The sequence below is a fragment of the Cyrtonyx montezumae genome, unplaced genomic scaffold, assembly GCF_038088225.1.
Source record: "Cyrtonyx montezumae isolate F1298 unplaced genomic scaffold, pur_monq_1.0 scaffold_10, whole genome shotgun sequence".
Classification (NCBI taxonomy): domain Eukaryota; kingdom Metazoa; phylum Chordata; class Aves; order Galliformes; family Odontophoridae; genus Cyrtonyx; species Cyrtonyx montezumae.
In genome coordinates, this window is record NW_027071826.1 from 9848348 (window position 1) to 9872785 (window position 24438).

Below are 24438 nucleotides of genomic sequence, written 5' to 3' on the forward strand. Positions count from 1 at the left end.
ACTCCTACAGCAGTGCCAATTCCATTTTAAGACCTTGAACAAAAATATTTAACTACTCTATATACGTACAGAGCAGCACATCCTATTGAGAGTATTTAAGGTAAAAGTGCTAGCTTATCAGAGCTACTAATCTAACAGAGTTCAAAAACAAATTAGAACGGCAAGTTCCCCCCATCCCCAAAATATCATTTTTATAAATGTTAAATTTGAATTTTTTATTTTAAATCTCTATTCACTTCACAGGTACATACAGAATCAAGTTACCCTTTTTGTTTCCCTGTATGATTGGACATTAAAGGGCACTAAAGTAGGACAGGAACATTAACTCATTTGCACCAGGGAAGTTGAGGGAAATGGATGAATTTTGACACTCCTTCCTCCCCAACCCCTCGAACCCAAAAACTATTGCCTGCACCTCTAACAGGCAAGTCACTGCAACTGTTGCTTTCCAAATTTAAGGGATTTTCAATTCAACCTGTTAAAACACTAGGTGAGATTGACACCCAAGCCCACTGCCACTTTGCAGTGGAAGAGCAGAAGTACAACTCATGTCAGGGTGCTGCCAGAGCCCACAGTTCTCACGAGCTGACCGTGACCCAGCACAGCTCCCCGGAGTGTGCCGTGGTCAGTCCCAAAGGGGTCTGTGAGCAGCACGCAGCTCCTCTGAAAGGAAAACAACAGCCAGGAAGTAGATTGGAAGCACTCCAAGTAACTTGAGCAATCTTCAGCTGCTCTATAATCGAATCACTCAAGCTCTGGGGAAACAACATGACATTGTAACCTTGCTTTTTGAAAGGTGTTTGTTTCTACACATACTTAGAAGTTAATTTTTACTATTCCTGCAGTAGAAAATCCATCACTTTCATCCCTAGAAGTGCCTCAATCCTGTAAGTCACACTTTCCACGGTATCGTTTTACTATGCAATACAGAAAGTGGAAAAGAGCTTTAACTTCTTGAGCATTTAAACAATCACTCCTAAACCAGCTACTAAAAAGTGTTCACAGACCTTACTCTCCTTTTGCAGCATTACCCTTACCGTGAGCATCAGTTAACAACACAATCCAATTCAGAGAAAACTGACTTGGACTTTGGTGTTACAGGCTTGGTCACACAGTCTGTAAACTGGCTACTTCAACAACTCTGAATATAGTCACTGTATCACACACTCCCAGCAGACATGAACTGATTTAGATGTTCTATTTTGGTTTAAGCAATTAGTTGCCTTTTTGTGTGATTTTTTTTCTTTTAGAGGGAAGAAGTGAAAAGAAGGCACGATATTGGTACCATCTCTTCCCTGTGGCTGTTCTACAGAATTATGGCTCAAATGTAGTTCAGCCAGCTGGATAAAAACCTCTCAAGCAGAAACCCAGTTCAGAATCACGCACGTTTTGCATGCAGTGCAGACACCTTCCTCCTCTTCTCCCCCTACTCAGCTCTTTTTAAAGAGAGATATAAGAAAGATCTCACTGAGCAGTTTTATCTTCAAAACAATGATCTCTCGGGGCTATAATTAAACCATGGGTGAAGGGTTCATGTTCTTATATTGTTCTTTACACTAATGTTTTAAAAATTAAGATGTAGACTCAATAAGTCATGGAACACGGACACTTCATTATCACAGGCTGCAGAGCTAGACCGCAATCCAGACTTCTTGTTCCAATACCATTTCTTCAGCACTGGGCAGAAACACGACCCAGAAGGGACAACAAATGAATGCAGCTTGTTTCTTATCTTCTATCCTAGATTTCTTCTAGGTAATCATTTGAATTGCAAACATGGAAGTTTAACAACACTTGACAGGATTTGTTTGCATTACCTACTGCACAGACCTGTGAACGTTGCCAGGTTTTGTTTTAGTATCTACTTTTTGCTCCTTATTTGCTTAGGTGACTAAACCAACACCTTCCAGACAAGTGAAATTTGTAGAATAAAAAATCAGTTCTGAATTTTGTTCCCTTCAGATTTCACCAGATGGTTTCTTGATCCCAAGGAGAGACAGTGCTATCTAATATTTTCTTATATATACAGCACCTACACTGCTTATTAAAATAAGCAGTCCCATCCTTTTCCATAGTTTCACAGACGTTTTAAGATAACAAAATTTTCACTGCTTCTCCGAATCTTTGTAATAACCCTTTTTTTTTTGCTGTTTGTGAGCACTTTGAGATGAATTTATACATCTATACAATGAGACATGATTTGCCTCATCCTTATTTCTAATGCTTTCCTTCATTTCCTACAATAAAGAGAAATTAGTACTCAAGTACTGATCAGTTTTAAGGCCGAATCATTCACAGCACCCTCCCATCCCTTTTTGTGCAGTGCTACCAATGATTTGAGTTTTTTCCTCTGCTGCATGCCACCCAGCACACAGTGCTTGTGCTCACTCACCTTGCGTAATTACATCTCTCACTGCCTCCTTGACAGCTATGCAAATCAGACCAACTGCAATTTTCTGTGCTTTTCAACATTATTACTTTTCTTGGAAGTTTCAGATCTCGTACACTAAGCTTGCTAGGGCAAAGTTATTCAAAGCTTTATTTAACATGCACAGTCAATGGCAACAGTTCAAGTCATTTTCCTCTGAACTACACCTTAGTATAATCTTCCAGATGTTTTCACATGCTATTGTGTTAGTTAAGAAACAACCACTGTCCCTTTCAACAAGGTCTACAGAAAGAACCAACCAACCTGGAGTCCTGTATAACTGTCCCACTTGGAATACTTGTGCAGATCAGCCCCTTTACTCTTCAGCTCACCAGAACTCCTGAACACCATTTCAGCCACCACAGGATGACTTTTCTCCAGAACACAGCTCCCCCTCTGGGGGAACGAGATTTTGAAAAAGATATGTAAATACACATGCCAATTTGCATTCAGAAAGAAAACTAGCTGCACTACTTGCACAGAGCCACACCTGTGGAAAAAGCCATGTGCAAAAATACCAAATTTTGCCATAATCTACTGACAGATACAACACGAAACACTGTACTCCCAGACAGACAGCTGATCAAACAGGAAATCAGCAAATTGAGAACCATCCCAATTAAAACACCATCCTACAGATTCCAGTTACACTTAACCAGCCTTAGGACAAACAACGGTGGCAAACCAAATAAAATACTTCAAGAGTGTTAACACACACACATACACGATCCTAAAACTATTCTGATCACATCAGTTAAATGTGAGAAGCCACACTAAGAATACATAAAACTTGATTACTGCACTTAAGTAGTTTCTCCAGCTCCAAGAGGCTGTTCTATTCACTCAATGCCCTTACAGTTAGAGGGCAAGTGAACAAAGAATGCCACTCTTCCCTGCTTGCCAATGTTGCCTGCTTTGTGTAAAACTCTGGACTGGGAATTAAGGTTTGCTAGATTAAAAAAAAAAAAAAAAAAAAAAGAGAGAGTACTACCCTTTCTAAAAGCCATCTGAAATTATGAATAACTGCATTTGCTCTCTGACACGACTATTTTGGTTTAGAAGTTTTCTTCTGTGTATCTTAGTTTCCAAAGTTTGGCATGAGTTTCCTACTGTGTTTGCCATGGTAACCAAGCATGCTGAGTGTCTACTTGAAATTCTGTTTAACTGTTTAGTGTTGCATATTAATCAAGACATGCTAATGCGTCCTAACGTACTTCAACAAGCAAAGCACGCAGCTCTCATACAGAAGCAATCACCTTAAGTATTACAGACCTCAAAGGATTTTGTTGCTGTTTAAATGGAAGAGTAATAAGGAAACTTCACTGCCAAAGATGTGTAAATAAACAGAACACACTAGTGCAAGGGATGGTATATTCAATAACTACAGAGCTTCAGCAGGACAGAAGACAGTATTTGACAGTATATTCTGTCCCGTGAAAATTTACACTCATAGCAGAAAGGAAAATGTATTCCAAGAGTGTATTAAGATGATTTCCACACACCAAAGCTTGTAACTTGGGGTAAGTGCTGCTCTGATGCAAGAGGAGCCAGGTAACTGGCTCACTTACTTGAAGCTCTGTGGGTAAGCGATAGGGCTGAGCCAAGCAACAGTTACCAGCTTCTGTTAGTCTCCATTTGGAAGAAAGATCTTTCTTCAAACATCCACTTCAATTACAGGATCATGAATAGAAAAACTTCTGTCTGGGTGAGCATATGAAATCTTTCCTAATTCCTGGACAATGTATCAAATGCTTTACTGTACTAAAGCTTCATATGAAAGTAAAAAACAAATTTGGGAACCTTGAAATACAAAACAGTTTATTGCTCAGTTGGTTAAGATTCACTACCCAAAAAAGAAATCATGCATATGTAGACTGTCACCAGTTTCACAATTAATTAATGAACCCACCACTACATTATGATACTACTCAGGAAAATCCCACCCTCTGTACATGCTTACAGATAAAATAATTCTGATCTTCAGTGCCTGCTGTATAGACTGACAGTACAGAGAACCACCTCCAAGAAAATCTAAGAAACAAACCCCAAAGCTTGCTTATAAAACTACTGAGATCCCACAAAACACTGTATGTTCTTTCCACTGTATCTGCAAACTCAGCTGCACTCCCACTCTTTCATTAGGCTTTACTGTCCCCAGCTCCTCTGCTTCTTGCATTTCATTTCCTCTTCTGGATCTAAAAGCTAGCAAGGCAGTCTCTCTGGGTACCACAGATAGTCGGACTTGTATCACTTATAAATACATTTTCTTCAGTCCTTTCATCCAGCTGAGCTTAAGAAGCTTCTGGATGAAACACTCTGCCTCTTCTTAAAAGCTGTTCTGTACTTCCCATGGAGTCTGTAACCTATGACACCACATATTTTCATTACGCAGTTGTTCAACTATTAGCAACAGCTTACAGTAGGGTTGGTCAAAGAGCAGAATCCTTCTGAATTAATAGCAAATTTGGTGGGATTAGGATTTATGGCAGATCTGGCAATGTCTCTCAGACATCCCAGGATGGTTTTGTGTTATTTATTCCCCCCTTCTTTTCTCTTACAACTACAGAAAACAGTGATTGCTTTGCTAGGGTTCTTTAAATCATATTTCTGTTTTGACAGTTTCACGTTACACACCACCTTCTGCAAACACCAGCAGCTGAAATTCACTTTCATCAACATGAGTAACTAAAATTTTCTGCACTGTTAAAGACATCTCTTCAGTATCTTGTGTAACGGCAAAGACACTTCCATACTTCTACTGAGAAACATGTTTAACCAGTCTTTGAGTTACACTTATCTCCTGTCTTCAACAGCTGTACCACAAGCCAGCTCAGCTTGACAACCACACTAATGTCTACAGCTTCTCTTAAGTTTTCAGATTGAAGTAAATACTCCATAAATATATCTCTAATAAAGTTCCTCATCAGTTATGGCTCTGACGCTTGATCATTTCACCTTATAGAATAATGAACACCAACAGCGATCCCTCTCAACTTTATTATGAGGATTCTGCTTCCTACCTTCATTGGTGACCTAAAGACAAAAAGATGGCATTTCCAAAGCCACTGCTAAAATACCTCATCTCAACATTCTCCTCTCAACAACTTCTGAGCAGTAAGGCACGCAAAAAGAGATCAAGAACTGTTCTGATTCCCCATTTGGCAACAGAATGAGCTTAGGTTCTAGATCTCGCTCTCTTAAACTAACTAGTATATAAATCTAGAACTGACAGTTCAGAAAAGGATGGGGATTGAAGTGATGCTTGGACTAACCAAGCTATTAATGAAATTTAAACCAAGATGCCAGCGTAGTGGACATTTCAACATGCAGACAGTGGTGAATTCTAAACTAAATAATGATCGCTCCAATCCTCTACTATTGGAGTAATAAATGTACGTATTTTAGTCTCTTCACTTTCAGGAACTGAGAGAATTAAGTGTACTGAAGCAGTTATAAAGTAGTCAAGGAAAGATACATAATTAGTTCTATGAGATTCACTTAAGATGTACACTCAGTTAACCTCAATTCCTTCTTCAACAGTTACAATCTAGCAGGTTATAACAGATTCATAGTTCTGGAGTACAAAAGGTTTCATTTCCTATTTCTTAATCCTTGTACTCCAATAGACCCTTACATTTTCTTCTAATGCTGCAGTCTACTCACATGACTGCCTGCACTTACAATCAGTCCTCTCCCACCTACATTTAATGCTAAAGAAGTACAGTTCAGACAAACTGAACAAAGGTAGGATACACACACACACACACACAGTAGATGAAGGAAACAAAACAAGGAAAATAGGTACATAAATAATAAATGGATTCCACATAAAACCACACATGTCCAATTCAGCAACTGCTACTCAATTCTCTGGCTCAGGCAGGATACTTACAGAACACTTCAAGTTTCTTTCACTTAGAGATTAGCCAATTTAAACAGTTTCCAAGTAAAACTTAGAAAATTGTAACTGCTAGAAGTGCTGTTGATTTAAATCAGAGCAGGCTGACTGCTTTTAGGTGGCCCCTGAGCCAGGGGACAAACTGAAAACATCATGGGACTTGATAGCATCATCTCTTGACTTGTTCATCTCCTCCTGAGCACACACAAGGAAGTTACCCAACCTGTTGGACAAGACTGCTGCTCAAGTCACACCTTCAAAGCCTGGACTTTCACTGGAGCTTTGAACTAATTATTTTACTCTTCTGCTCTAAAATGTTGTTCTGCTCTGAGGAAAAAAACGGAACATACAAATCTATGAATACTGTCAGTGTTGACTGTATATTGCCACTGTTCTTGGCTCTTCCTTCTTCAAGTGCTCAGATGTACAAAGTATCCTTAAAACATATTACAGAAGACTAAGGACACAGTAGCATTGAAACCACAGCTATTCCAGTTCTATTTCTTCCAAACTTAAAGAGACCAAAACACAGTAGCAAAAACTTACTTTCAAAAGGTGGCTTGACAGGTGCCTTTTATGGCAAAAAAAAAAAAAAAAGAAAAGCACAGTCCCTTTATAAGCCCTTTTATTTTCCAGTTTTAACAGTGAAGCCTGAAGTAGACTACACCTCTCTTTCTGGGCACTTGGAAGCATCAAAATAAACAAAATACAGAGAGACTCCAAATACACACAGAACAACAAACAAACAAACCCACAAACAAGAAGCTGACTGACTTATGGAATCAATATTAACATTCAGTTCATTAGGTCTAAACTTTATTAGCCAATTTCCTTGTAATCTCCGAGCTACTATACAACTGTTGTTATCAAATTTAAGCAAGCTTAATTTCATGTTAACTTGTCAACAGGTGGAAATATAAATTCATGCCACTTAACAACATATCCATTATAGCTCTCCTATACTAAATAACCTACAAGCGAGCGGTGCTGTGTTTCCCCCAGTTTGCCACTCTAGTATTTATCATCCAATGTTTTTCCCACCCCTCTATCAGCATAGAAGAGGCCAAGTTATTTCTTTAGGATTTAAAAAGAAAAAGCAGCAGCCAAAGAGCTCAGGATTATCCGTTGCTATAACAAACCAATGTTTTAGTCCAGCAGTGTAAATTTGCTGCTTGAAAGAAAAATTTTTTATCTGTTCCAGAAAAGCAGCCTGAATAACTGTAGCCCGCACTGCACTGTTGCTATAGAAACTTATTTCACTGTAGCAGTTAATTGTTAATCAATTTATATATTTTTTCATTACAAAGCTCAATAAGAGTCAAATACAACACAGAAATGTCTGTCCAGCAAGTCAAAACTGTGCTCCTTTCTGGCTAACTGTTGGATTCTGCAAGCCCTACAGGAATGCCAGACATTTTTTGTACACTATTTTTATTAAGCCAGTAACTCCCTCACGTTGCAGTGTGCTAACAAAATATTACTAGAACAAAGCCTAGTTACTTCTGTACTAAAAATAAGACACAACTCGCTGTTGTTCTTACAGCCCCACAACAGTTCTGCAGAAGTTATGAGAATAAAATACCCACTAAATATATAATCTGTGGTCCCATCCAGAATGAGGCCCATTGGTTTATACTTTTTGTGGTTGTATTTAGTAACAGACAGATGAAATAACACATCTGCCTTAACTCTTGTTCTGACATTCATTTACATTAATGCACCTTCCTTCTGGAGCTGAAGACATCTCATAACAACCCAGGCCAATAAGGTAAAAAGTGCTGCTGAACAAGAATAAGAGACAGGCTACCAGAAAACATACCGAGGACCAAATCCCTGACAGATACACTGCTGTGAACTCAGATTTTCCATAATCACACACATACAAGCTCTAGGATATCACCTAGGTTGCAAACCAGAACCCTGTTTGGAAGTTTGAGAGCAAAAGGCAGCAAGCTCTTGATCCAGGCACAACTTTTCCTGACAGCCTTTACTCTGAAGCATGCAAAGTGCTATAGATACATTAAGTAATAATGCGCGCTGACAACTCCAGTGGTATAGATGTTATATGGAAAAAAATATCCTTTGCTTATTAATAGTGTTGTTTAAAAGTTATCATTAAAGGGCTGAAAGAGCTTAATTTACCAAGTGGTCATACAAGGCTGCTTCTTCCCTACAGGCAATTTTCACCTCAAGGACAGCCGGAGCCATCAGCCTACTGCTTGTCACTTGCTGATCTTCCAGCACACAGCTGTGCTGGCCACAGAGTAACTACCCACACTTGAAGCCTTTTGCCGAAGGTCATAAAAGCAGCCTGTACTAGAGCATGGAGCTGAACAGACAGAACAGAGCCCAGCTGTTTAACCACCCCTCCCATTGATACAGACATATGAATACTACACATGCTAGATTTCTGCTTTCAGAATCATTCATACCTTTCAATCATTCTGGTTCAAATACTGCTCTTTTGATCAACACAGAACTTCACTTGGGTTGATTCTTGGTGGAGCCTATTGCTCCGACTCTATTAGAAGGTCACAAACTTTGTCTAGAGGAACAACACATTACAGCTTTGCAGGCATTTGCTGAAAGTTACTCTGCACAGGGGAACACAGATCCCCTGTTCGAGGTGAGAAAGGCAAGCCATGGCACATATTAGGCTGACATGAACATCACTGGATAGTTTCCTTGAGAACCCTTTACTTCTGAAAGTCTTCTTCAGGAAAAAAATAAAAATAAAAAATGAAAAGGCCATCCACCTGAACTAATACAGCTGCATCTATAATACAAGTAAGAAATACTGCATTTTTAAAATATCAAACTTTGAAAGTTGTATTGCCAAATCATGCAACTGTTCCTGCTTTCAGAAATTACTCCTTCAAGATGGACAACTGTGACACCTTCCGTGTACACAGCTAGCTATTTAAGATTTCTGGCCCACACTCCTTTTAAAAAGCTCTGAAGAAAACATTATATTACTCATATTTATTGTTATCCTGGACAATCACAAGGATAAAATGTCCATAAGGCACCACTCCAATCATTCATTTCACAATACTTATGGGCATTTTAAACACATTTTCAGTATGTATTGACATCTCCTCAGTTTCCTCTTGTCACTGCTTCCTCTTCCTTTAGTCAAGAAGGAGCTTTAAAACCATAAGCCAGAATCCCATGGAAATTTTCCATGCTACCACTTCCCAAACAAAACGTATGCAGACTCCTAGTACAGATAATAGGAACTACATTTTGTTTTCCTAGTAAATCGAGGACAATAACTTTGCCCATAACATCCAGTGTTCACGCAGTTTCTCTTGCTTACTCCAGAGCTCTTGCTCAGGCCAGCACTTACTCTAACAGAACACTTCACACTCTCCAGGTATGCAAAGACCCAGCATTATTAAACAAGAACCTGTTTAGTACAACCACTTTCCAGTCCCACAGAGTTAACAACAACAGAAAAGTATCACTGCTTTGACCACTACAGTCAGCTGAGAATTACACAGTTGACTTACGAAATTGAAGACTGATCATAGTTGGAACACCAGAACCGTGAAATCATTTTGCAAAAGGTATCTCAAAGATTTGTCATTTCATTATGAACAGCTTTTCTGAATAACGCAAGAGTAAATTCCAACTCCAAGTCATGACACTGTCATCAGAAAGACTTCAGTTATAGTGCCTGGTGGTCCTGCCCACAAAAACCATAGGGCTGTATTTTCTACCAGCAGTCTGCTAAACAGAAGCTGAAACAAGAAAAAACAGCTGCTTTATTTTAAACTACAGGGGGCAAGCAATTGGAGCAATTTAGATGCTGGAAGATGGATTGCATACACATTTGTACTTACTAGTAGAGTGAGGTAAGGAAGGAAAAATTGTCAATTTATGAGGACATAACAAAATATTATCACTTCAACTTACATTATGGGACATTTATTATTACTGCTTAGTTTCCTTAAGCTTTCTTGAAGGAGAAAGGCATTATTAGGTTGAAGAGCTCTGGCTTTCCTTGCCTATTTTCAAACAGTATTGTGTCCAAGTGTGTCAGCTTACAGTCAGGACAATTGGACAGCAAGTGGCCTCTGAATACACACTGCTCAAAAAAAAAAGCATTTCAGATGGTTTCTTTTACCCAGAGACCTACAATGCTTCAATCTAGGGCACTAAATTTGATTTTACAATGTCAAATGACAATTACGGCTTGTGATCCAATCAGAGATAAGTTTAGGCAAGGCTTAGAGTCTGAAGCATCTTCAGTATTCATTTTAACTATTAACTGTCAGAGGTCAAAGCATAATGCAACCTCCTTGCAATCTAAATATATAAACATCTATTTTGTAAATATTCTGACAAAGCTGGCCCACAAAGCTGTCTCCAGAAGCAAAAATGTTTGCACTATAAATGATTATTATTTGCATGTGAGGCATTATGACTAAAATGTTGTTGGCCTGCAAAGATTAAATACCACGATTAATGGTTTTATATTAAATTCCTCTGACTTACTTAGTGTACTAGAAATATACTTTCAGTACCAAACAAAAATTCTACCTGCAGTGGCAAAAAAAAAAAAAGAAATCACTAATTACCAAATACTACCTATAAAACACTGCCTACCAACATGAGGGTTTGGCCAGCACGGCCTAGCATTCCCACTAAAACATATCTGCCAAGCAGGCAGGCAGAAATGAATGACCTATTACCTCAGAGAGCAATCCTTCCCAGGATATGCTGCAACATACAGATTACTGAAGTCAAACAGGTACAATACAGGTTGGTAGCACGGACTTGAGCATGAACTAGAGAAGCTGAAAGCACTACACACTAACGCTTCTGACTACAGACCAGAAGTAGCCCCCAGAGAATCATCATCTTGCAGGCTTCATCAAGTGCAAACATTCTCTTTTCTTCCACAGTAAGAAATACTTAATAGGGTCATTTTAAAACAGCTATTTATTCTTCAGGTTTTCTCTTGAGACAGCCCTAATTGATCTATGTAAGCTTCATGACAGGGTTAACCTCCTGAAACTACCTGTTACCCTGTAACCCACCACGAACTCTTTGCTATTTCCCTCCAAAATGTCACCAGAAGAAATTTGCTAAAAACAAAACCACAACAATTAAAGAAGTCAAATCACCAGGACAGTTTGTAACAAGACCTGGCAGCCCTTAGCATGGTCCAGCTAAAATTATGAAAGAAAACATCCAGCCATATCTTAACACTTGAGTTAGAGAGTCTACCTATCCATTAAAAGCCTGGATCTTCCAAAAGTCTTTCAAATACTTCCATAAGCACCGATCTGTAGGAAGCCATTAGTAATTCAGCCACAGTGCCTCCACAGGACTGGTGAATCCAGTCTGAATGTAACTCTTACCTACAACACAAGGAATTAAAACTCAGCAAGAAGTTAAGGGATCTTTTGGGATATACAAGCGCACAAATAAAATAACCACAAAATCACATCCAACCAAATCTGCAATACCTTTTTAAGAGGGTTAATAAGAGTCACATCCAGGATGTCTGAATAGACATGGACTACACAAGTCCTCGTAGCACAGTGCAGAAATATTCATCCAGTTACAGGATCGCATCGGACACCTTTGAGGAAAATCTTGGTATCTTTTCCACAATACTTCTATTAGCTAAAAACTTAGTAGTAAAATGTGACAGTCAGCAGCCATTTCCTGGTATGAAAAATATCAAAGTAACATCTATAAGCACATAAACAATCAAGGGAGAACCCACAGATGGCAGATATGCCAAAAGTCAGCATCAAATCAATCTAAATGCATTGTGGAAAATAAATAAAATAACCAGAGCAGAAGGAAAAAAGTCAGCAGCAAACACAATGCCCTGACATTAGGAACACTTCTGGCAAGTCTCTCACACTACGCCTACTAGCAAATTAAGTATCAGAATTTTTAAGGATTTTTTTAAAGGACAAGAGACCACATCGATTCTGTGAATAACAATAAGATTAGAAGGATTATTTGCAGTATGCAGCACAGAATTGGAAATAAAAACATCTTTTAATAAAGCTAGTAGAACACAATTCATTGAAAATGCTATGTGACAAATTAAAAGAAAGCATGGAGGAAAGTAGCAATAAACAATCCCAGCAAGTTGATACTATGAGAATAACTCAAAAATCTCAACACTCTTTGACACGCTAGCAAGAAAATCTGAAGAATGACACAGGCAATTATTCTCCCTTTTTCTGCACCAAAGTCACGTTGGAAAAAGCTACACCTCTTTTAGGTACTGCAAACAATGCCAGTTAATTGAAGCTAATAGAGAAGAGCAATCAAACGCTTAAAAGTCACAGCCTGAGAAGCAGTTAAAAGAGATCTAGATTCGTTGCCAAAGGCAGTCAGTTGTTCTCCATGGCCCCAGCAGAAAACAGAAATCAGCTGTCTTTTGCACCCCCATGAGAAAAAAGTTTAGTTAGGAAAAAAATAAGAAAGCTATGCATAAGTGATGTATGAAGGCTGCAGCATTCTTATTCTAAAACTGGTCAGAAAGATGTAGGTACACTTCACTCAGCTTCAGAGCAAGTGCATCTAAAAATATCTTTACAAATCTCAACATTTCTATAGCTCATATATGCTGGCAGAATGTGCATCTTTTTTGGAGGCCCACTACATCCCAACGATATCTCAGTATAAAGTAATATTAACTCACCTCCCCACCACATTTTGAGAAAACGTGCTGTTTCTGCAGATTTCAGCTTCCAACCCAGAACTGCCATGCACTACTCTTCCCAGAGTGAGCAATATACTGAGAACACTGACAAATGCCACTCATTATCGTTCTGACAGGAACCTAGTTGAACACTATAGAACGAAGTCATCACCAAGGATAATACTTTCCAGCTGGACAACAGAGACCCCAATAAAGACACATTTAGGATGGCAATTTAGAGTAATGGAAAAGAAAGAATCCTACACATCCTCAGTATTTTTTCTGATAACCAGGGATTACCAGTATGCTATAAAAGAAATTGAGATATGAGCCTACCTTCATCTTAGTACAAATGTAATTATTTCTAAGCCCATTGTTCAATATAAGGTTGAAAAGACAGCAATCAGATTCCACCCTCCATTCCTTCCCCAACCTGAGCTTACCATCTACTTATTTTTACTACGTTATCATTATAACACACTCTAAAGTCATAAAGCTATTGGCAGACTGCTGCTTCAGGTAGCTGCAGGAAAAGAAGTACAGCTGAAGACAGTCTCTTTCGGCAAGAACGAAGTTCAGAAAAAAAAAAAGTAAACCAACAATCACTGCTAGGAAAGTCAGCCACATGTTAGCAGAAAATTAATATCATAAGCTGAATGACACATTCAGATTTGGTAACAACAAAATATTTGTGGTAAAAACCAAAGACCATATATTGTGCCATGCTATTGCTAATACGCACCTTTGTATGACTGTATTGAAGCCAGAGCTGCAAACTGACTTGCCCAGAAGCCTTTACAATAAACAGAAAGAATACACTAATTATAATGGGAAAAAAAAAGGAAAATGCACTGTCTTCACAGTAAAAAGGGAAACAGTTAGTTAAATGTCGGCAGCAATCTAGAAAGCCTTGTCTTGTCAGTCATTCCTATGACAAGGAAGATGATGAAATAGCATGCTCCTTTTCAAGCTTAATGAATCAACTAATAAATCATTCTGCAAAGCCAGACACAAAACAGACTCAAGCAGCTCAAGACTACCTCATAACCAAGACTCCAGCAACAGCCCTCTCTCCTGATGTGTGCTGCAGAAAAAGGCAACCCATCCAAAGCACCAACGCATCATGGTTTGATCAATAATTTTGGAACCATTACCTTCTACTTCTACTCCATGTAACAGAAAAGGCCTCCTGTAACATCTGTAACTCTCAGTTACGATTAAGTCAACAAGCTCTAAAGAACAGATCATTTTGAATCTGACTTAAGGCAGCAGAAAAGGCATTGCTTAGGTGAGACCTCATAAGGCAACAGATCCAACCTGACAGCCCAGGAGGCAGCTTCCTTCCTTTTCTCTTCAACCCTTTCCTTGCTCTCACTGTGCTTGCTAAGATCTGAATCTGAAACGAAACACTTCAACTCACCAAATCAAGGTAAAATCTACCCAGAAAAAGAGCAAGTACTCAACTTTGCAGTAAAAGTTGAGCAAAGTTTAGCAAGCTAAACTTTGACAAGCCAAACCAGCCCAAACTGAAGTTCAGCACTGCCAAAGCTAGCAAGGATATAGGGAGCACACTGGCAAGAAGATACTTCGGTGCTGTACCATCATTTCCAGCTGTGACTAGATCAGTTGAGTTCACATTCAACCCTACAGTTCAACAGGAGATCACTGTACACATCTTGCCTTAATGTCAAGGTTAAGGAGGACTGACAGGGAAAGCCTTTCAGTCTGTACCTAACTATTCTCAACAGCTGACAATCGTTACATACTTACATAAGTAAAGCAACCACCTCTCATTCAATCACAGTTCAATTTCTCCTTTCTAAACTACAGGTTCACTTCCATTTTCAGTGAATACAAACCAAAAAGCAACAGTTTTCTAGAGGCCTACTCTACCTCGTTAGCAGAAGGAGAACCGTTTAAGTTTTGTTAACCTAAAACACAAACAAAATAACATACAAGAAAAAAAACACAACACTGTTTCAAAGCTGATGTGTTCTCACTGCCACGGAATACACAGCAATATGGTGACATGTTTCACAGTACTGCTCTATGGCAAGAGGAGGAATAGAAAGAAAGCTGAGTTTTTATTATTTTAAGGACATGAAGAATGAACTTGTGCAGAAATATATTTTTACTTTTTAAGAAGAGAAACATTTCTAAAGATGACTTGAAATGCTAGCCAAAACTGCCTTACTGCTCTTCCTAACCATCATCATAATTTCTCAGTACTCCAACCCCCACACGACCAGTCTAGACACTGGACATAGTGGTTTCTTAGAAAATAAAACAAGTTTAAACAAATATCACGTAAAGGTTTTACTTCCTATAGTTTGAATATCCTAAGCAGAACACATATGTTAGCAGTGTACTTTAAAAGATGATTCACAAACTAGATGTAGCAGATGCAACATATTTAGGATTCAGTGGAAACTAAAAGAAGGAAATTCAGCACCACTGATTTGAAGGAAGATCCCTATAAAAGTGGTACCTTTGACTTAATATTAGCATTAAGTGTCATTCATGGCCTGAGCGTGACTCCTACTTGATGTGTACTGATCTGCAATAGATTATCGATAGGAAAATGATAAGCAATGCTATAACAGGTGTATCACAAAGCTCATAAGTTAGCAATCTGACAAACTAACATTTTCTCCTTTACTGCGTAGCACAAAAGCTGCTTTTGGCATCCAGAAAAAAAATACCGAAACACTAACCTCAAAATCATTTCTACAAGTTGAAAAAGTTATTCAGCCCCAAGCTTTAGATCTCAACTATTTATTCTAAGTGTGGCAAGAGGTGACTAAGATAACTTGCAAGAATCACACATACCATTACCAGACTATGTAAAGGCCTGCTCTCTAACACACAACAGAACTCCAGTTACTTTGTATGGAAAAAACTCAAGATATAAGAACACAAACATGACAATAGTTCAAATGATAGATTTTCAGAGATACTGTCACAATATCTTGTAAACAGTAAAGACAGTGACCGTTTATAAGCAAAAAAGTTTGACAGAAGAACACCCATCACACACTTAAAGAAATTGTTGACTAAGTATTATTTAAAACAGGTAGGTTAAGAAAACTCATTACAGTGCCAAACTAAGATCCATACCAATATACAGAACATATCAGATCTGTCAAGTCATAGTAAACAGATAACAAGCTAAACTTAATTGTCCAGTGGATGCTTATATTTTACAGAGGATCAGTGATCTTGGTGTTTGCTTAGCAGTTTGCAGACTCAGTTATGATTCCCTCCTCACCTACAGGCTTTCTGCACAGCCCTGAGTGCATCATTAGTCCTCCACCTCTTTATCCTGGGTTGGTTGCAAGGTGGACTAAAAGCAGGAAGGTTTCAAAGGACTCACCTTATGGCAGCTAAGTCTCAAGTATACGAGATAAACACATTTTTTAAAACGTAAACCAGAAGCCTAACAATCATTAGGTCTATTCATATATTGAGTGACACGCATTCACACAGCATGACAAGTTCTGAATGCTACTCTAAATGCCATAAAGTCAGTGACCTTAAGAAACAACTAGGAGAAAGGATTTGTTCATAAATATGGTGATCTGAAACATCAAACGCATATACTATTATTCCATCATCAAACGTTAACCATTAGAGAGCCCCTCTCAAGTTGCACCAACGAGTCTCTCCCGTAAAAGCAACTTTCTCCACGTTTATTACCTGACATTCAAAACTCAGCTCCCCACCCCGCTCCTATTACGGAACGACCCTAAAATCACTCCGCGCTCCAAAGCCGTGAGAAAGGCCTAACATCACAGCAGATACTTCAGCCCTTCGACCAAAGCTACGAAGCCTTCCTCCGCCCTCACCGCGGGGATCTGACACCACCGTAATCACGGCGGGCATTAACGCCCGGCAACCTCCGCCCTACCGCTCCCTCGCTGAGCGGGCAGCGCGCACAGCGCCGGGCCCGGCCGGGCCGCCCCCCGCCCACGGCGCGGCCCCGCGGAGGCCCTCAGCCCCCCCCAGCGCGGCGGCCGAGCCCCGGTACCTTGCGGACCCCCTTGTAGATGTAGAAGTAGAGCTCCCGGCCCACATTGAAGCAGAGCCGGTCCCCGTTGCCGCTCTGGTCGTTGACGTTGACGAAGGAAACGCGGACCGGGTTGGAGCCCTGCGAGTTGAAGGGCACCCGGTTCGGCCGGCTGTACTCCGAGTGGCTCAGCAGCTTGTACAGCCCCTCCCGGGTGGTGAACTGGGTCTTAATCTCGTTCATCTCCTTCCCTCCTCCCTCCGCCGCCATCTTGGAAAGGAGCATTCATCCTGCCCCAGTGCCCGGATGTAGCTCCACTGCGCAACCGCCGCCGCCGCCGGCGCTCGCGCGGCCCTGCGCGGAGGCGGCCACGCAAACGGCGTAAGGGGGAGGAGCGGCGGCCGCTGTTTACTGCGTCTCTGCGCACGCGCTGCGCTGCCCGTGCCAGGGCGGGACTTGGCGGGGAGGGGCGGGGCCGGCGCCGGCGAACGGGGGCAGTGGGCGCTCGCTGCGGGGGCGCCCAAGATGGCGGGGGCGGGTAGGCGGCCAAGCGGGCTTCCTTCGGGGAGCTGCCTGCGGTGCGTCGGTGAAAAGGGAACGGATGTCAACGCGCAGCCGTAGTGGGACGCTTCGAGTTGACCCACCGCTGCCCCGCTTCTATGACTAGAAAGAGCTGGCCCAGCTGAGCGTTGTCACATAAACCTCGTTGTCGTGAGCGAGCTGCACGGTGATGCAGGTCAATGTCCTTCTCCGGTATAAGTAAGGGATGAAGCGCAACAGAGTTTGAAAGGGTTGTTTTCCCTGAGGAAGCGAGGCTGTCAGCCTTGTGGTTGGTTTAAACTAATCAGACTGATCTCCAGCTGTACAGATGGATCTCTCCTCTGTCTTCAGGTACCCATTGCCATTGCCTGCTTGCATCAGTTCCAGTAATCGCGCAACGAAGGGTGAGTCAGATCAGCCTGAGAAGCGCCCTGCGTGAAGAAATGACAAGCGAGTTGTTGGTTGGCAACCGAGCTGATCCCATCATCACAGCTGCTGGAGCCAAAATAAGGAAGGAGTTAGAAATGTGCAGCTGGGAGAAGATGAGCACAGAGTTAGATCGCCTTGTAACAATGCACTTTCAAGGTTATTTTCACATCTAGCTGATTTGCTCTGATGTAGCTGCTTTAGTCCTGCACCTTCTTTTTTACTATTGCTACCTACTGCTGCATCTTTTACCAGCTGTGGGGTTCACCTGACCTTGTAAAAGCCGTTTCTGAAAGATACAGCCTTGAGAATTGAAGCCCCTTCATATAAGACTATAATGAAGAAGGTTTATATAATTAGAGTAGTGAAGTACTTAGAACAGATTGCCCCAAGTTGTGGATGCCCTGTTCTTGGAGACGCTCAGGGTCAGGCTGGACCAGGCTCTGAGCACCTGACTGAGTTGTAGCAATCCCTGTTCATTGCACAGAAGTTGGATTAGATGACCTTTGAAAGTCCCTTCCAACTCAAATGATTCTGTCATTCAGAGGTGAAATGAGTTAAATGAGAAATGCTGACTCTTTAAGGGAGGGAGGACCTCACTTTCTTTCCACTCTGTCGGTTCAATCACAAGAGCCCACTCAGACTCCCAAGGTCTAATGGGATTTATTTTCAAATCAGTTTAATTCAAATGGATTTAATTTGAAGCTGAATGCTGCCTTGTTGAACATCGAGATATTAGTACAAACTAGCTGAGAGACAGGAAACAGCTGATAATCTCCATGTTAACTCATGCACAATAGAGTATATAACTTAGTGGATATCTGAACAAGTACAGATAATCAAACTGTAATGAGGCCAGGTACTGAAGTTTGAAATTATTAAGGTAAAGCCAATCAATAATGACCAGCAGATCTTGTCATTTTATCAGCCAGCTGCCAGATCGTACTGATGTCCTCCTAGAAGTACATGAAGTAGGTGAGTAGACATGCAATTATTTTAAGTCTCCATCTAGAGAGTGATTCTTTCACACCGAAATTTCATGAATGGCCTTACAGAGAAAAGGTCAGAATGTTTTCAGTTATAAAAAGATGAGCAGGAAATGCAAGTGATAGGCTCAAAACAAAGATTTAACCCCCCAAAAAGAGTTGCTCCCTGTGCTCAGTATGTCTTATTCATTACACACTGACAACGCTGGGTAGAACGCTTTGTGAAACAAAGTGGGAAACTTCAGTGGAAGGGTTGTGTGGAATGCAAACTACTAAAAACATAGTAGGCCATCCATCACTAACGGAATGAGTGTGATCCAAAGAATAAATAAAGTGAACGTGTACCTGGTTATCAGCAGTATGTGATGGTGCAGAAAGCCAAAGAATTGATGTAGTGTTTAACATCTACTGAGAAACATCAATAAAAGCTGCTGAGAGATTCCACAGAGAATCCAAGACAAATATTCATTTGAAAAACACAGCTGCAAGTCACAAGAACGCTATTGTACAGCCCCACCAACAATCCTTACCAAATAGTTGTTTAAAGAATGAGAAAAAAAGATTACAGTGATAAGCCTTATGAAAAAGTTCTCTGTAGCACTTCTAAACTCTTCTGTTTCAAGAGAACCAAAGATTATAGTTCTGAAACCATCCCATTAGAACACCCATACATGTGTTTTGTATGCACAATCAATGAATAAAAGACAGTCAGAATCACTGCTGTATTGTGCCTGTATGTCTTGCAAATGTTTTGCTAAGTTGGAGAGCAAGCACGAGCAAAATACACTAACATTAATAAAAGAATATGGTTTCCTGAGATTGATTTATGCAGAGCATAAATTGGTTCTGCAGCTTTTCAGGCTGAAGTACAAATAGTGCTTTTGCTGGCCTTGAAAAAACGAGAGCCTTAGAACTTACATGATGCAAGAGCACAGTTTTGTTAACTTTTCTGTGCTCGAATTTGAATGCTGTCTGTTACTTCCCTGAAAGTACAACTGAGATCAGTGGTGCTTTCAGTGATGCTTTTATCAGCACTATTGAGAAGGAGGAAAAAAAAAAGTGACTACACTCTATTTCATCATGTTAAAAGCATCTCTTCTGGTATGCACTGCCAGCAGATTGTGAGGCAGAAATCAGGAGCCCATCCCTGTAGTATTTAGCAACTGTAGTATGTCTTGCCTGGACTACTGATGCCTAAAAGAATTTAGATACTTAATGGGTGACCAACTTCAGCGTATCAAAAGCTTTGCAATGTTTTACTTCTTACCAAATTATTAATGCATATGAGTTACTAGCAGGCACAGGGATACACAGTATCCCTGTACATCTGGACTCTGTATTCGCTTTAAGAATTTCTTCATAGCCACTAACACAAAATAAACATGATAATGCATTGTGCTATGTATTTCAAAACATAAGGGTGTTAGAAAAGCACGTAGGTGTCTACTTGGCTAGAATACATTGTGGTTTTATGCTGTTATCTCTCCCCAAGAACAGATGTATGTGAAAAAAAAATGTTTTCATAGCTCTGGGGGCTTATTAACTAAAAATAAATTGATATCTAAAGAAAGAGAAAACATTTGTGTAAAAGAAGGCAAGGTAAAAGATATCTGGTTTGCAGTTGGGATGGAGTGACAGTAAGTGTCTATTGTGTCTCAGAATGAGTTCATTTTGCTGTTTGCAGACAGCTCTCTGAAAGTTACCTCCTGCACAGACTAGCTTACCTCCATAGTGAAGACTGCTATTCTTGACAAAACAGTTCTTATCTTGAAGTCTTAGCTATCCCCTAAACTATGTTCTCTGAAGGTAAGACTGATATTGAGAACTTAATTTAAATTCTGTGGAATGCTAGAGAGACTGGTTTGATATGCCTGCAAATAGCTGTGTTTGTAAAATGTGCTGAGCATAATGCACTTCTAAAAACTCTCTAGAAATGGAAGACTATTTATCCATACATATGGTACTGCTGTAATGCAAGGGAGGAATGACAGTTGTGAATAAGCAAAGTCTGATCATTGTTCAACAGCAATAACTGAGTTGCTTACAAAACTGGAATTTCTAGACAGTGATGCTTATCAGTGCTGCAGTGTGAGAAGTTAGTGCCATCAGGAAGGCCAAGAACGTGCCTGAAGTGCAGCCTGCAGTAGCCACTCATGTTTGTAACTTAAGGATCAAAATATTCAGTATGTAAATATTGTTTCATTCAGCTGACTTTTATTGGGCAAGTCTCTTGGTGATCATGTTGTGATTGTACATGTTTATTGACAGGTTCTGCATGTCAGCCAAGCAACTTGCAGTTGGCATGAGCAACAGTTAGTAGTTAGTCAGCCATGCAAATTAAAAAGAAACCTGGCTGCCACTGTGTGATTTAAATCTCCTTTAAGCAGAACAGGAAATAAGAAAAGCTGAAAAAGTGTCCTTGGAAAGAACAGACTGTAGCAGCTATGGAAAGGGAAGCATTACCAGCCTAAAACAAATTTATCCTAGGTTCCCCCGTCTCCTCCAGGCCATCTATCTAAATGATTATGAGGTCTTTTGAATGGCAACTACACTGTTTTTCTGTCTCAGTTTTGCATAGCAGTGCACATTTTCAGAAAAGCTTGCTTGTTAGAGGATGGGTTGTCTGTCCTGACTCCTCAACTGCTTACTGCCAAGATTTAGCACTTTGGCAACAGCAAAGTTGTTGTTGTTCTGTTTGCTGGCACTCAAACTTGATTTCTGAAAAGGACTGGAGAGAGGATTAATCTGGAAATCCACAAGCTAAGAACATCTTGATGGAGTTGTTTTCCTGTTGCTTTGGTGTATTTCTCAAAGAGGATCTGAAAGCTTGTTAGCATGTTCTGCATTCTTTTATCAGCTTTTTCACAAAACAGTATTTTCTCAAAATAAACATGCTGCAGAGATCTTCACTGGAAGAATGGCTGTTCGCTTTCTCTCAGTTATTGGAAGATTCTTTATCAGTGTCACAAATGCAATTTCAATTCCATAACCTGAATGACTGGCTTCAAACTGTTTCAGTTGAAAGACTGAAATTTTAGATAGATGATATTCTAATGGAACTTTTTATGGACTCACTGAAGCATAAGTGCTATGGATGCTGTATAGCACAGGCTGTTCATTCAATGCTAGTTGAATTATTTCACATTTATAGAAAGGAGAGCTCATTTCTCTGGATTATGTGCTGGCTTCATTATGGTCATTATTATGGTCATGCTCATGACTTTCATTTGCAAGGCAAGGTCGTAAGTTAAATTCACTAGTCCTAGATATCCATCATGTCCAGAACTTACTCATATCTGGGAACTGGAAGATTGGTGAGTGGAGCTGTGTAACAGTACAGACAGAATTTCCCAACACTATTTTTATGTCCAAGTGGAATTATAGTTTTAATGATAGGGATTTTGTCATCTACGAGGCAAAAAAAGAGGGATTGGCTGAAGAGAATGGGGATTTATTGCTATGACATCTATTCTTATGTCATTAACATATGTACCTTATAATTTTAGCAGACAAAAATTTTAGTTCATAAAAAATTCTCAGCTCTGAAGCTTTCAGCACTGTAAATGCTTGTGTAACTGGAAGTCTGACTTGCTCTGTGTGTAGTGAAACTTGTTCAGTTTCTCTCTTACTTTCTTGCTCCTACTGTAAGTGATGGGATTATCAAAGAAAGTTCTAGTTTGAAAATTACCTATGTAGAGTAGGCTCTTAGGTCCCTTGCTTTGCTTGTTCACCTGAAACTACCATCCTTATTCAGCTCATATAATATTATATTCTTAGCTAACATAATCTTATTGGTAATCAATTAATCAAATGTGCACAGCAATGTGACATTCCTTGTCTTTTGCCTCCATCTTTCTGTGACATGGTGTGACATAGCGACATGATTTATGTCATTTGCCAATATTTGCTCAGTAGGTTGAGTTAAATGCCATCTGATGTATATTTGTTCACTGTTATTTATTTTCTTAAGTAGGTTTATCATGCTAAATCAAACATGGGATAGATACATACTAGATTTTAATGTATTTCCTTTGCCATTGATGGCAAAGTGATAGAATCACTTATTAAAGACATGGCAGAATATAAAGAATGTCAATGTGACATAGACAATTACTCCAGTTTTCAATACTAACTTTCTGATTTGATTATTTGACACAGATAAGGACATTTGAGAGATGCAGTGCATGCAGGACTTTTTTTTTTTAATCAGATAATTAGAACTTTACTGTGATGTCTCTGAATCTGGGAGATGGACTTAGGAGACAAGATCAGTCATGTATATCATATCATAAAGGAAAGCCATATGCATTTATAATCTTAAGCTTCCCTTTTATATTTGTGGCTTTGTAGTTGTTTAGAAGTTAAAAAAAATCAGAATAAGAAACCGACGTATTTCCCAAGACAGATAATACAAGATGAATTGTTTAAATTGTTAATATGTAAAAAAAAAAAATCAAGGATTAAAAATCAAAATATCTGTTTTAAGTAAAGAATTAATTATAATGATTAAAATAAAAAAAAAAAACAACAGACTTTTGGAAGGTTGTAACTGCTGTGCCACATATGTAAATATATATTGTTATCATGTCTCTACATAAGTTTCTTCAGTATGACTTGACTTCTACAGTGAATATTTATATTTGCTGTATTAGCCCCATCTGGTGAATTCTAACTGCATTGCAAACCAGGCAGACCATGCTGAACTCCCACGTTTCAGCTCACAGGTGTGTGGTGGGGCATACACAGAGATCCACATTCCTTCCTCTCTTTGTCAGAGTAGCAATAGTGCAAGCACCAAGGAGGACTCCTCATTAGTATAGTATTAACATAGTTTCTAAGCTTTTCTTCTGTTTGAATGGATTCATCTTGCACATTATCTTCATTTGCATTCACAAATACAAACAGTCCTATAATGCACTTTAGCCATTCACAAACAGATGTATCCTTCTTTTCTGTTGAGTGCTCTTTGAGCTGAGATGGTTATGTGACAAAGCAGAGTCTGTTCATCTACTTCCACTGCTCCAGCAGAAGGTTTAGTTTTAAGTTTGTTTCCTGGATACAGTTGTGATTCACTTTGCATAATTGCGAATGGATGACAGCCATCAGTGGGCTCCTTTCAGAGGAGCTGTTAGTGGTCATGGGCAGCCAGCTCTCTGTGATCCTTCCTGAGCAGGGGGCAGGACGAGATGACCTCCATCAGCAGTCCTTTCCATCTGTAAGTTTAGCTTTTATAGAATTACATATATTTGAGGAATATTAATGTAAGTCAACGTTATTTTTAGTGTGTAGCATTTTACATACTTAGTGTAGGCATAAAATTTGTTTTGAAGTGCAGAATCAGGATGTTTGTTTCTAGATAACAAATAAGGAGCCTGCTTGCTTCTAACACATGCGTTAGTAAATCCAGTCAGCCTTTGATATACAATATATCAGATTCATGCATGCTAAGTACTTGTCCAACTTGCTAAGTACTTGTCT

General features: G+C 39.7%; 1 protein-coding gene across 7 annotated transcripts in view; it reads right to left on the reverse strand.

Moving 5' to 3' along the window:
• Nucleotides 1-17365, reverse strand: part of WDR20 (WD repeat domain 20) — a 41544-nt gene extending 24179 nt beyond the window's left edge. For 2 of the 7 annotated variants that reach the window (XR_010623025.1, XM_065750131.1), the window contains exon 1: nt 17030-17357. Coding sequence is in view for 5 of the 7 variants with exons in the window: in XM_065750131.1 (XP_065606203.1) it covers nt 17030-17293 (264 nt within the window). In the remaining 2 variants the exon portion in view is untranslated. Of the gene's footprint in view, nt 1-17029 lie in introns of all 7 variants that reach the window. The other 5 variants (XM_065750143.1, XM_065750139.1, XR_010623026.1 and 2 more) reach the window with 4 other exon arrangements.
• Between the last annotated feature and the right edge of the window lie 7073 nt (nt 17366-24438).